Genomic DNA, 15003 nt, shown 5'->3' on the forward strand with positions numbered 1-15003 from the left:
ATGGCACAAAATAATATTATTGTGATTAAAGCAATGTTTAAAATATACATATCTATGTCAACGGCCATAGACAAGCAAACTCCAAATGGACCAAAACGTGTTTATTAAACAAAAAAAACAACATCATGTACGTATGCATGTATACAGGCAAAAAACAAACGAACACCATGTACGTATGCATGGAAAGGTATATGTAACAAAATGTGTATATTTATTAAGGAAAAACTTGCAAAATTGCAATAAAGGAAATGTCTTTCAATTGACATTCTTTTCAATGGGAAAGAAAAACCAGAAATGTCTTCAATGATCCACACGCTTGCTCCACTTGGACGGCAACCTCAACTTCACATGTTGCCCATGCATTTGCAAAGGCTGCAAAAAAAATGTTTGTAGTACCAGAAAATCAGTGAAGTATACAAAAGTTTTGTATGACATATGACGTATGACATTGTTGTGTTTGACAAATCCTGGAGTACAAAAACCATGAAATCCTGAAAACTAAACTACACTTACTTGTAGTGACGATCGTGTAATTCAAGTTAAGTGAACAAAAACAAAATTTACCAAGCTGCTCTTTCTTTCTTGAAAAAGGGGTTGTGTTGTGTTGTGTGCGACATTACATTGTGTGTTTATTCACATTCACAGCAAAAAATGGGTTGCTCTGTTGTCAGGCATGCATGAGTCATGGATGTGCACGTACCTCGTTGTCGTGGTTGGCCTTGGGGGGGGGGGAAATCAAGGTGATTGGGATGGCTCCAAAATGACGTTGTCACCTCGTCCAACAAGAGCAGGTGGCACAACATGGATCGATTCCCCGATGTCTTCTTGACTTTGACAAGGGTCCTCTGTGTCATCGATTGCATCAACTGTAGGATTTGGCAAGGCCTTTTTGGGGGGAAGCATTATCGGCGCGTCGGCCAATCGACGCTCCGGCTTGACCAGGGACAAGTGGAAAAGTCTGGAAACCGCAACCGTCTGTTCACTTTTTTGGGAAGGTTTGCTCCAGCCAGCAATAATCCATTTTATGCCAGCACTTGCATAATGATGCAGGACTAAACGCACGTGTTTGCGAATGTCGTCTTCGTCCCAGACTGTCACATTTTCTCCACTCTGCAAAAGGAGAACACGATTTGTTTGACATGCATGTTGCGCGTCGCAACGATCACTACTTTCATTGTCGTCTTTATCAATATCAAGGACCATATCACAGTAGTAGTGTAGTGTAGTGTTAAACTTTAGTGAGTTTACTTACACAACTATTACATTACATTGCATTACTTACTGCACATGTTGCTGGCCCCTCATTACAATCATAATTTCAATTACAATATTACACTGACATGAAAGAAAAAATAAATTCTAAAGGGCCAATGTTGTTGAACGTTGATGTAAACAAAGTCTTACCATGAGGTAAGCTGGGTGCAAAAAGTAAGTCCCCAGATCTCGCGATGAATACTTCACGGCGACTATGTTCATCTCCCGAGACGAGATCCTGCAACTAAAAACAGACATAGCAGTCGACATTCCTCCATCCAGCGAAAAGCAAGGTTTTGTGTTGGAATGGACACCATCACATGCTGCATTGCCACATCCGAACTCGATGCTTTCATGACCCAGCATCATGTCATCGACAACTGAGTACAGCGCACTCATTTTGCCATCCACGACACGAGCCGCAGAATGGGTAACAATTTCTATGCCTTGCCAATCGGGTGTGATGGGGAGAAATGGACAATCCGTTTCTACCAATGGAATGCCGAACAACTCCGTGTCAAAGTAAACAGGTTCATTCACCAGGACAAATGTCCCGATCCATCGTTGGTTTTGCTTCAGGAAAAGCTTATTGCTGTCCTTGGCCGTTTTACACTTGATGTAAAACAGAGTGCCGTCACGGATTTCTCTGCAACAACAATGAAAATGCGAATGTATAGTCGGCTTTACGACAGGCTGGCTTTACGACAGGCTTTACGACAGGCTTTACGACAGGCTTTACGACAGGCACTACAGAAAATTGCTACCAATGTGCACAGCACAGCACAGCACATACGTTTCACATGAAACGATGTCAAATCAATCAATCAATCAATGGAGGTTTTCATTTCCTAAAGATCACAGACATGACAAGGTGCAAGCAATACAATACAATAGGTTACAACACCATTTATGTAAACATTCTGTAAAATACACAACACACACTCTACATATTTGTTAAACACCATACATACACAAACAAATGATACACACCTGAGTAGTATCAGATGCATGAATAGCATCTCCACTTTTCTGATTTTGCCGACAGTAGATGTCGGCATTCTGGTTGGTGAGCCAACCTTGATGTGAAGAAGCTGCAAGTCATAAACATTGGATAAATATAATTAGTTAGTTCGTTAGTGAGTTGATCAACATTATATATTATATTATATTATTTGGATAGATAGATATAGAATCATACATGGGGTGTTAATTTGTTGTGAACATTAAAACTTCATTACTAATGAACGTAGCTTTCAAAAATGCATAATAATTATTGATTTCCTTGAAAGTTGGAAAAAAAACAGCAAAACCGTTTGCTTTGCAATTGCAATGACAAATGGCGTGACGACGACGTCAAATAATGCATTATTTATCACTTACTATATAATGTTGACATGCCAACTAATATGGCACTGTTAATTGTAATCCCGTTTGAAATAAAAAACGGAAAAGTAAGTGTATAATTATGTAGTGTAAATAGTACACTTCACTTCACCTCACTTCACTTCACTTCACCTACCTGGGCCATCATATATGTCAAATTTTGACACTTAACGTTCCGCAATCGGGTGAACGAAATCATGCTGGTGCCTGGACGCATGGCACGCTGCACAGCCATCTCCAAGTCGTTGTCTTTCAAGTATTTCATTAGGATGTGTGACATCTGTAAAATCATTCATTAATTATTAGGTCAATTTGCACAGTCATTACAAATGCCATACGGAACAAAAGAACAAAGGACAGCGTACACGTACACACAGTCAGAGTCACATGTTGCATGTTACATATTACATATTACATGGAAGGGAAAATAATATTTACATTATGACGTTGAAAGGACACCATGTGTACATTTGTAATTCACACAATGTATTGTAATTGTAATTGTAGTGCCTATTTATTGAGCACACAAAATGATATAATTTAATACAGCTCCAGCATTGTTGATTATATTTATATTGACATACGAATTACATTCAATCTTTATGTTGCATCCAATTTTCATTTAGATCCACAACACAATTTTTTTTTATACAACTTTGATATTCTTTATCAGCAGATTAGAGGACCAACCAAACAACCAAACATTTCCTATACACACGCACACAAACACAAACACACACAAAATTATGGTATTCTCATGGACCAACCGAGCAACCAAACAAACAACCAAACACACACACACACACACCTCGTTTTTTCATTTCTGTTCCTCACAATTCTGTCTCTTATTCACACACACACACACACACACACACACACACACACACACACACACACACACACACACACACACACACACACACACACACACACACACACACACACACACACACACACACACACACACACACACACACACACACACACACACGGTATTCTCATTCGACTGTTCCTTGTAATTATAGTGACGTTTTCAGCTAAACATTCTCATTTTCATTAATTTCTGAGCATTGTGTTCCTTTAAAATTACAGGCCAAATGAAATGAAAGTCTGATTGTTATATGTAATGTAAATGTGGCTATAAAATTGACGATATCAAGTGACTATAAGTATAAAACGTTTTGAGATATATCTCACCTTCACAAAAATGCTTCCTTTACTCCGACTTCCTGATGACAAAGATCCGAGATGTGATGGCACCGAGAATACAAATATTCTATGAACCTGCTCTCCGATAATGTCCATCGTCAGGGGGGAAAAAAGGAATAACCAACTTCGATCGTCAACGCAATAACGAAACCAAAGCTTAAAACACAATTACTGTATTACTCATAACTGTATTGTAATGTAATTGCTTACTTGTAAAGCAAGACACATGTTGTAAAAAAAAAAAAACGCGTTATGTACGCTCCGCCGCCGCTATGTACGGCGCCCCCGCTGTGTACGCCTCGCTATGTACGCTTCCGGACATTTCCGGACTGCATTTACCTATCCACAATAGCGGATAGGTAAATGCAGTGTCGTGTTTGAGTCGAAGAACATGCCAAATCATATTATATTTAATGATACATTTGTATAAAATGGCTGAAAGTGAAACCGGAAAATTCGGAAAATTCTTATTTATGAAAGACACAGTTATAGGTACCCACACCGGTAAAGATGAGAAAACGTACGTAACCTCGGAAGTGTGTCGAGATCACAACGTACTGGAACAAGTGTGGAGATCACAAACGTACTGCAACAAGTCTGGAAATCACAAACGTACTGGAGTCTGGAACAAGAAAATCGAGAGCCTTAAATAGACATGACCTCCAAGACGTCATGTGACGTGTAAACGTCGGCGTCGGCGTGGAAAATTACAGAACCGCGTCATCAACGTGGATTTTGGATGATGCAACCTGTTGCAATATATTTTTTCGCGCCAAGAACGAATAAACGGTTTTTTTTTTTCAGTTGAGATTTTATTCGAATTCGAATTGTATTCGTTGGATACTGTTGGAAACAATAATTATTTCAACTGTTGGAAATATTTTTCTGGTTAACCAACGACGGTCGATTTAATCTCGATCTTCCCCTAGGAAACCACGCCCACTTTTCCAACAGCATTACGGTATATACCGCGACCCATCGCTCCTGAACTGAACTTCTCTTTGGCGTTTGTCTGCTGATCGACGTTCATATTCGAGCTGTTTCGTTCTGCCTGTGGTGATTTTCCATCAAAAGTAGATCGTGGCCTGCAGCAAGGATCGTCTGCTGAAACGTAAATATTGTGATTGTATGATAACGTGGTAATGGCGGCTCGAGCTTTACTCGTCATCGGCTCGAGATGATTATTTAATGCTGTGATCATAACCATGTAAACGAAGGCTCATTATACCCTCATAGTCATAAGAAAGAAGAGGAAACTGGTGTGTTTTAATGCTGAGTGTGTGTGTGTGTGGGGGGGAATGGATGTGTGTGTATGTGTGTGTGTGTGGGGGGGAATGGATGTGTGTGTATGTGTGTGGGGGGGAATGGATGTGTGTGTATGTGTGTGGGGGGGGGGGGGCGGTTGTGGTGTGCGTATGGAAGGGGGGGCGAATGTGTGTGTGTGTGTGGAGGGGGGGGGTGTGGGGGATGGATGTGTGTGTGTGTGTGTGGGGGGGGGGGGGGAGGTTGTGGTGTGCGTATGGAGGTGGGGGGTGTGGGTGGGGGGGGGGGGATATTACCCCACCAAAAACACGTGTGCCTTTGCTTTTCCCTGTGCCTGCCTTTACGCCCTACGGTGGAACCTCCGGGCTGTAAAGGCAGGAGCGTGGCTTCGGACGGAGACCCAAAAGTGGAAAAGTCTTCTTTTTTTTTTTTCCGAAGGGTTTGCCATGATATGATATTTCGCTCACGAGGTTCAGACGTACATGGTGGCGGCCATCTTTGATTTTGACGTGGCGACCCAATTTTCAATAGCGTTCTTCCTTATGCTTAGATACACCCACACACCAGATTAGAAGTTGGTACTTTGCTTATTTTTCAAGATATTCCGCTCACAAGGATGTGTGTGTGTGTATGTGTGGAGGTGGGGGGTGTGTATGTGGGTGGGGGGAGGGGTGAGGGGGTGTGTGTGTGGGGAGGGTGGATATGTGTGTATGTGGGGGGGAGGTAGGGGGAATGTGTGTGTGTGTGGGGGGAGGGGTGTGTGGAGGTGGGGGGTGTGTGTATGTGTGGAGGTGGGGGGTGTGTGTATGTGTGGTGGGGGGAGGGGTGTGGGGGTGTTTGTGTGTGGGGAGGGTGGATATGTGTGTATGTGGGGGGGGGGGGGAGGTAGGGGGAATGTGTGTGTGTGGGGGGGAGGGGTGTGTGTATGTGTGGAGGTGGGGGGTGTGTGTATGTGTGGTGGGGGGAGGGGTGTAGGGGTGTTTGTGTGTGGATGTGCATGTGTGTAGAGGTCTGTGTGTGGGGGTGGGGATATGTGTGCGTATGGAGGGGGTTCGGTTGTGTGTGTGTGTATGTTTGTGGGGGGTAGGGGGAATGTCTGTGTGTGGGGGTGGGGGTGTGTGTGTGGGGATGTGTGTTAGGGGTGGGGGGGATGTGTGCGTGTTTTCCCTGAGTGTGTGTATCTCTGTGAGTGTGTGTGTATTTCTGTGAGTGTGTGTCTCTGTGAGTGTGTGTGTCTCTGTGTCTATCTCTGTGTCTCTCTTTGTGTATCTATGTGTCTCTGTCTCTATGTGTGTATGTATTACTGTGTGTCTGTGTGAACGAACATGTTTATAATGTCATGTGTTGAGGTCTTCCTGAATTCCTGTTGAGGTGTTAAATCCTTACTTTTATACCCGTGCGTGGTGTTGTAAACAGGGATTCTGGACGTATCCACAATAGCGAAGGAGTCTTTTTAAAAAACATGTGTGTGTGTGTTTGTCAGTGTGTTTCTCTGTCTGTGGTTTTCTGTGTATGTGTGTGTGTTTCTCTGTATGTGTGTGTGTTTCTCTGTATGTGTGTGTGTTTCTCTGTATGTGTGTGTGTTTCTCTGTATGTGTGCACGTTTTTCTGTGTATGTGTGTGTGTTTCTCTGTATGTGTGTGTTTCTCTGTATATATATGTGTGTGTGTTTCTCTGTATATGTGTGTGTTTCTCTGTATATGTGTGTGTTTCTCTGTATATGTGTGTGTTTCTCTATATATGTGTGTGTGTTTCTCTGTATATGTGTGTGTGTTTCTCTGTATATATGTGTGTGTGTTTCTCTGTATATATGTGTGTGTTTCTCTGTATGTGTGTGTGTTTCTCTGTATGTGTGCACGTTTTTCTGTGTATGTGTGTGTGTTTCTCTGTATGTGTGTGTTTCTCTGTATATATGTGTGTGTGTGTTTCTCTGTATATGTGTGTGTTTGTCTGTATATGTGTGTGTGTTTCTCTGTATATGTGTGTGTTCCTCTGTGTATGTGTGTGTTTCTCTGTGTATGTGTGTGTGTTTCTCTGTATATGTGTGTGTGTTTCTCTGTATATGTGTGTGTTTCTCTGTATGTGTGTGTGTGTGTTTCTCTGTATATGTGTGTGTTTCTCTGTATATGTGTGTGTGTTTCTCTGTATATGTGTGTGTGTTTCTCTGTGTATGTGTGTGTGTTTCTCTGTATATGTGTGTGTGTTTCTCTGTATATGTGTGTGTGTGTTTCTCTGTATATGTGTGTGTGTGTTTCTCTGTATATGTGTGTGTGTGTTTCTCTGTATATGTGTGTGTGTGTTTCTCTGTATATGTGTGTGTGTGTTTCTCTGTATATGTGTGTGTTTCTCTGTATATGTGTGTGTTTCTCTGTATATGTGTGTGTTTCTCTGTATATGTGTGTGTTTCTCTGTGTATGTGTGTGTGTTTCTCTGTGTATGTGTGTGTGTTTCTCTGTATATGTGTGTGTGTTTCTCTGTATATGTGTGTGTTTCTCTGTATGTGTGTGTGTGTGTTTCTCTGTATATGTGTGTGTTTCTCTGTATATGTGTGTGTTTCTCTGTATATGTGTGTGTTTCTCTGTATATGTGTGTGTTTCTCTGTATATGTGTGTGTGTTTCTCTGTATATGTGTGTGTGTTTCTCTGTATATGTGTGTGTGTTTCTCTGTATATGTGTGTGTGTTTCTCTGTATATGTGTGTGTGTTTCTCTGTATATGTGTGTGTGTGTGTGTGTGTGTGTGTGTGTGTGTGTTTCTCTGCGTATGTGTGTGTTTCTCTGTATATGTGTGTGTTTCTCTGTATATATGTGTGTGTGTGTGTGTTTCTCTGTATATGTGTGTGTTTCTCTGTATATGTGTGTGTTTCTCTGTATATGTGTGTGTTTCTCTGTGTATGTGTGTGTGTTTCTCTGTATATGTGTGTGTGTTTCTCTGTATATATGTGTGTGTTTCTCTGTATATGTGTGTGTGTTTCTCTGTATATGTGTGTGTGTGTTTCTCTGTATATGTGTGTGTTTCTCTGTATATGTGTGTGTTTCTCTGTATATGTGTGTGTTTCTCTGTGTATGTGTGTGTGTTTCTCTGTATATGTGTGTGTGTTTCTCTGTATATGTGTGTGTGTGTTTCTCTGTATATGTGTGTGTTTCTCTGTATATGTGTGTGTTTCTCTGTATATGTGTGTGTTTCTCTGTATATGTGTGTGTTTCTCTGTATATGTGTGTGTTTCTCTATATATGTGTGTGTTTCTCTATATATGTGTGTGTGTTTCTCTGTATATGTGTGTGTGTTTCTCTGTATATGTGTGTGTGTTTCTCTGTATATATGTGTGTGTTTCTCTGTATATATGTGTGTGTTTCTCTGTATATGTGTGTGTGTTTCTCTGTATATGTGTGTGTGTTTCTCTGTATATGTGTGTGTGTGTTTCTCTGTATATGTGTGTGTTTCTCTGTATATATGTGTGTGTGTGTGTTTCTCTGTATATGTGTGTGTTTCTCTGTATATGTGTGTGTTTCTCTGTATATGTGTGTGTTTCTCTGTGTATGTGTGTGTGTTTCTCTGTATATGTGTGTGTGTTTCTCTGTATATGTGTGTGTTTCTCTGTATGTGTGTGTGTGTGTTTCTCTGTATATGTGTGTGTTTCTCTGTATATGTGTGTGTGTGTTTCTCTGTGTATGTGTGTGTGTTTCTCTGTGTATGTGTGTGTGTTTCTCTGTATATATGTGTGTGTTTCTCTGTATATGTGTGTGTGTTTCTCTGTATATGTGTGTGTGTTTGTCTGTATATGTGTGTGTGTTTCTCTGTATATGTGTGTGTGTTTGTCTGTATATGTGTGTGTTTCTCTGTATATGTGTGTGTGTTTCTGTGTATGTGTGTGTGTGTTTCTGTGTATGTGTGTGTGTGTTTCTCTGTATATGTGTGTGTGTTTCTCTGTATATGTGTGTGTGTTTCACTGTATATGTGTGTGTGTTTCTCTGTATATGTGTGTGTGTTTCTCTGTGTATGTGTGTGTGTTTCTCTGTATATATGTGTGTGTTTCTCTGTATATGTGTGTGTGTTTCTCTGTATATGTGTGTGTGTTTGTCTGTATATGTGTGTGTGTTTGTCTGTATATGTGTGTGTGTTTCTCTGTATATGTGTGTGTGTTTGTCTGTATATGTGTGTGTTTCTCTGTATATGTGTGTGTTTCTCTATATATGTGTGTGTGTTTCTCTGTATGTGTGTGTGTGTGTTTCTCTGTATATGTGTGTGTTTCTCTGTATATGTGTGTGTGTGTTTCTCTGTATATGTGTGTGTGTTTCTGTGTATGTGTGTGTGTGTTTCTGTGTATGTGTGTGTGTGTTTCTCTGTATATGTGTGTGTGTTTCTCTGTATATGTGTGTGTGTTTCACTGTATATGTGTGTGTGTTTCTCTGTATATGTGTGTGTGTTTCTCTGTGTATGTGTGTGTGTTTCTCTGTATATATGTGTGTGTTTCTCTGTATATGTGTGTGTGTTTCTCTGTATATGTGTGTGTGTTTGTCTGTATATGTGTGTGTGTTTGTCTGTATATGTGTGTGTGTTTCTCTGTATATGTGTGTGTGTTTGTCTGTATATGTGTGTGTTTCTCTGTATGTGTGTGTGTGTTTCTGTGTATGTGTGTGTGTGTTTCTCTGTATATGTGTGTGTGTTTCTCTGTATATGTGTGTGTGTTTCTCTGTATATGTGTGTGTGTTTGTCTGTATATGTGTGTGTTTCTCTGTATATGTGTGTGTGTTTCTCTGTATATGTGTGTGTTTCTCTGTATATGTGTGTGTTTTTCTGTATATGTGTGTGTTTCTCTGTATATGTGTGTGTTTCTCTGTATATGTGTGTGTTTCTCTGTATGTGTGTGTGTTTCTCTGTATATGTGTGTGTGTTTCTCTGTATATGTGTGTGTTTCTCTGTATATGTGTGTGTTTCTCTGTATGTGTGTGTGTTTCTCTGTATATGTGTGTGTTTCTCTGTATATGTGTGTGTGTTTCTCTGTATATGTGTGTGTGTTTCTCTGTATATGTGTGTGTTTCTCTGTGTGTGTGTGTGTTTCTCTGTGTATGTGTGTGTTTCTCAGTGTATGTGTGTGTGTGTGTGTGTGTGTGTGTGTGTTTCTCTGTGTGTGTGTGTGTATGTGTGTGTTTCTCTGTGTGTGTGTGTGTGTGTGTGTTTCTCTGTGTATGTGTGTTTCTCTGTGTATGTGTGTTTCTCTGTGTATGTGTGTTTCTCTGTGTATGTGTGTTTCTCTCTGTGTGTGTGTGTGTTTCTCTGTGTGTGTGTGTGTGTGTGTGTTTCTCTGTGTGTGTGTGTGTGTGTGTTTCTCTGTGTGTGTGTGTTTCTCTGTGTGTGTGTGTTTCTCTCTGTGTGTGTTTCTGTGTGTTTCTGTGTGTGTGTGTGTGTGTGTTTCTCTGTGTGTGTGTGTGTGTGTGTGTGTGTGTGTGTGTGTGTGTGTGTTTCTCTGTGTGTGTGTGTGTGTGTTTCTGTGTGTGTGTGTGTGTGTGTGTTTCTCTGTGTATGTGTGTTTCTCTGTGTGTGTGTGTGTGTTTCTCTGTGTGTGTGTGTGTGTGTGTGTGTGTGTGTGTGTGTGTGTGTGTGTGTGTGTTTCTCTGTGTGTGTGTGTGTGTGTATGTGTGTTTCTCTGTGTGTGTGTGTTTCTCTGTGTGTGTGTGTGTGTGTGTGTGTGTGTTACTCTCTATGTGTGTGTGTGTGTGTGTGTGTGTGTGTGTGTGTGTGTGTGTGTGTGTGTGTGTGTGTGTGTGTGTGTGTGTGTTTCTCTGCGTATGTGTGTGTTTCTCTCTGTGTGTGTGTGTTTCTCTGTGTGTGTGTGTGTATGTGTTTCTCTGTGTGTGTGTGTTTCTCTGTGTGTGTGTGAACGAACATGTTTATAATGTCGTGTTGAGGTCTTCCATCAGACTCCCAGTTGGCTTATTGTGAGATGTGTTGGTGTCATTAGGATATTAAGGCGAGTTTTCGCTGATATCAATTAAATTCACCTCTCACACCGAATTAATTATGTCAATGTTCCTTTGTTAACGTTGTCATGTTACATGCCAGAACATATGGTTTAGAATTATTTTGATAACGACTCATGAACCTGCTTGGCTCCAAAATGATCATGAAAGATGGAATGAAAGATGTAATGTCACACAAAATCAGAATCATTTTTACCTGCTTAGCTTTTCTTTAGAGCCTGTGGTGAATACCTGCATTGTGTCCACACTTTGCAGGGTTCTGTTGTGTCCCCAATAACATTTCTTCTTTTTATCAATGAATTTTTCTTCAACAAATAACCAAATACACACGTATGCTTATGATTTGACATGACATTCGTCCATGTATTGACCAACAAAATTGACCAACGGACACAATAGTTTAGTTAGTTTCTTAAAGTGTGATTACAAAGTTAGAAAGTGTGGTCCCTCGCAGGTTATAAATCCTTACTTTTCTACCCGTGCGTGGTGTCTTTGTTGTAAACAGGCATTCTGGACGTATCCACAATAGCCAAGGAGTCTTTTTTTAAAATACAACGAAATCCAAGGTAAGTATTGTTTTTGTGTGTGAAGTGTGTGAAGTGTGTGAAGTGTGTGTGTTAGTCCCCTAAAACAGGTCCTGGTTTTGGTGCAACGAGACGTGCCACAGGGTACGAGGACGGTGAAGACTGTCGGCAATCACTGGTGCGATCAAGCATAGGTGGCTGTTGAAGGTGAGAGGTCACAGGTTCACACTAATTGCAAATTCATCTTTGCGAGCAACTCGAAAGGAACTTGCTTTGCTTGTTGAATAACTTTTGCATAGTTAACTTTGGCCTATAGTTATGTTATATGTTTGTTTACGCATACATGTATGTGGCCGATATCCATATCCTTCCATTACTAAACAGGAATATGGGGAAAGCCAAGCGAAGCATAACCTGTTCCATATGTCATCAACGAGGCCATAACAGATTAACCTGCGCAAGGAGACAACATGTAAGTTCATCAGCTCACGCTCCTTACCTTACGCGACTGTAACATGAACGATGGCTGGTAATACAAATATATAGGAATTGACATTCCACGTAAACAATGGTATTGTATGGTATCTGTCCTTTTTTTGTGGCTAACAAAACAAATGCGTCTTTTGATGAAACACAATTTCGCATAATAATTATGTGACTATCTCTGGTATTATTTACATTTATTGCAGGGTATCCCTCACGTGGATCCAACACATCAAGAACCGCAAGCTGTGGACATCGAGGCATCAACATCAATACCTCACGTGCATCCAACACATGATGAACCACAAGCTATGGACATCGAGGCAACAACATCTATACCTAACGTGGATCCAGCATATGGAATGCAAATAAATACATTGCAGGTGACACGTCGTTGGCCTATGTAAATGCAGAGCAGGGTCGGTCGGTCGATGATACAACCTGCAAATTATGTTATAAAAGTCAACATTTTCTTCTATCTGTTATTTCACCTACCTGAATGCTGCAGCCCCTATTAATTTATTTATTTATTTATTTATTCACTATAAAGGTAAAACAACTAGCTCTGATTGCATTTCAGCAACATTTCATTCCCGTTACACGTTACATGTTACACATGCATGATATGATGGCTGTGTCAACCAAACATTGCTGCAAACGACATGAAACAAAGTACGTTCTATAATGGCGTTGTTTCACTTTGCTTTGCAGGTGCCGACAAATGGTGACCCGACGCACATACTTACACATGTGCGTGAAGTTGAGCAGCATATTGCTCAGGTATTTATTATTGACGTATAATTATGTTGTTTCTATTGATATTTTTATATCACTGTTACGACTGTTGATTACACGACCTGACTACCTTGCCCGTGTGTTAGTGTTACTTATCATGGCGTTGTTTCACTTTGCTTTGCAGGTGCCGACACATGGTGACCCGACGCACGTACTTACACATGTGCGTGAAGTTGAGCAGCATATTGCTCAGGTATTTAATATTGACGTATACTTATGTTGTTTCTATTGATATTTTTATATCACTGTTACGACTATTGATTACACGACCTGACTAATTTGCCCGTGTGTTAGTGTAACCTATCATGGCGTTGTTTCTCTTTGCTTTGTAGGTACCGACACATGATGACCCGACGCACGTACTTACTCATGTGCATGAGGCTCAGCAGCATATTGCTCAGGTATTTAATATTGACGTATAATTATGTTGTTTCTATTGATATTTTTATATCACTGTTACAACTATTGATTGCACGACCTGACTAACTTGCCCGTGTGTTACTTATCATTATCATGGTGTTGTTTCACTTTGCTTTCCAGGTGCCTACACAACATAGTGGTGACCCGACGCACTTACTTACTCATGTGCGTGAAGCTGAGCAGCAAGTTTCTCAGGTAATGAGTTTACGTCGTCATTATGTCTACTAAATGTCATAATGAAAAATAAAGATACTTTGAAAGAACACACAACACAAACACAACACAGATGTTGAATAAATAAATATATGTCCTATCAATGGCAATGGTAGTTAGTAATGCTTTGCTTTGTTTGATGTTGCCTATATATTAAACTAGGTTGCTCTTCCTTTCATTTGTTCCAGGTCAATGATGGAGGACATTCCAGCATTGCTGCTCGACCTGTACATCGTCCAACATGTGCATTGTGTCACAGAAATGGAACAGAGCTGTTTGACTTTGTGGAACATCCAATTCCAGACAACATTGTTCGACGAAAGCACGGGGATATGCCGAACATCAATGCTGACGCTGTTGTATGCTGGCACTGTCATCAATATATCAACAGGGACACCAACATTCATGCGAAAAACGCCTGGCTTTTTGCATGGCCAGCTGTTCTGTGGACATACCTGTCGGGAAAGAAGCCAGTGGATCCATCAAAATTCTCTGCACTGCTATCGGACGAGCTACGTGAGATGTGGAAACAAATGCTGCTTGACAACGATGTGTCGCGGCCTGTTAAGCAAGCGTTAGCCGCCAAGAAACCCATCTTCACTGATATCACGAAGCAACTGCGTGAATTTGATCACATGCTGCATGTCGATGGACCACGTCTTCTCCAGATGCAGACTCTGCTCAACAAAACGGCCTTTCCAACGGTCGTGTGCCCCATGGGGTGTAACCTGTTCGTGGACGACTTGTTGTGGGAGCGTGCCGAACTGTTGCCCTTGCACCACTACTTGAAAACCTTCATCCCATCGTTCAACGGCTTCAAAGCGGATGCCACCTACCTCACAGGTGCGAGACCCAACTGGCCATACAAGACCAAGGACCTAAAGTGGTACGTTTCACCCGCTTTGGTCATGGATACGACACGTGGCCTGTGTCTTGTGACGTGCTCAAAAAGTGTGCACGCAGGAGGTGACCATCAATACCTCCACGTTCCGACACATCCAATCCTCGGGCACATACCAACAACATATCCTGACCACATGGCACCGGCGGTGGTGACTCCAAACTTTGTGAGAGTTGGACATACGAGGCAGTACAACACATCGTACAACGTGGTGAAACAACAAGGCGATGGACGAGGACTGTCAACATTCTCGCTGAGAACAAAATCGCCACGAGGTACAATGCAGCAACACGAGTCGCAAGCTTGCTCTCTGACACTACACGAGCGATCCGATGTCCGACACTTCATGTGTCAATCGCAGACATACGGGCGCAAGTACGTGAGGAACGTGATGCAGCGATTCCCACCACCGGTGCAGCAACACGTCGCAAAGCATTCGAGATCCGGAACGTACATCCATGTCGGTGATGCTTATGAAATGGCAAAAGCGTTCCACTCCCGGCAAACTGTCATTGGGGAGGAGGCGGAGGACAACGATGCACGGCAGCAGCAAGTTGCCGCTGACGACGATGTCCGGA

At 41.5% G+C, this 15003-nt stretch overlaps 1 protein-coding gene across 1 annotated transcript; it reads right to left on the minus strand.

The window, feature by feature from the left end:
• Positions 1–719: 719 nt before the first annotated feature.
• LOC137413971 (uncharacterized) lies at positions 720–2913 on the minus strand. The gene is made up of 4 exons (XM_078771030.1): positions 2774–2913; positions 2245–2345; positions 1405–1900; positions 720–1110 (listed from the first exon to the last, which is right to left on the minus strand). The coding sequence occupies exons 1-4, from the start codon at positions 2900–2902 to the stop codon at positions 736–738; spliced, it is 1101 nt and encodes a 366-aa protein (XP_078627156.1). The 5' UTR covers positions 2903–2913; the 3' UTR covers positions 720–735.
• Between the last annotated feature and the right edge of the window lie 12090 nt (positions 2914–15003).

Source organism: Myxine glutinosa, chromosome 1, assembly GCF_964187855.1.
Source record: "Myxine glutinosa chromosome 1, kmMyxGlut1.1, whole genome shotgun sequence".
NCBI lineage: Eukaryota > Metazoa > Chordata > Myxini > Myxiniformes > Myxinidae > Myxine > Myxine glutinosa.

Excerpts from the sequence above, each read along its gene's own strand:
- LOC137413971 (XM_078771030.1), bottom strand. The coding sequence starts at position 2,902 with ATGAAATACTTGAAAGACAACGACTTGGAGATGGCTGTGCAGCGTGCC. Across the intron at positions 1,901-2,244 it reads ATGCATCTGATACTACTCAG|AGAAATCCGTGACGGCACTC; the intron begins GTGTGTATCATT and ends TTGTTGTTGCAG. Across the intron at positions 1,111-1,404 it reads TGCACCCAGCTTACCTCATG|AGTGGAGAAAATGTGACAGT; the intron begins GTAAGACTTTGT and ends CTCCTTTTGCAG.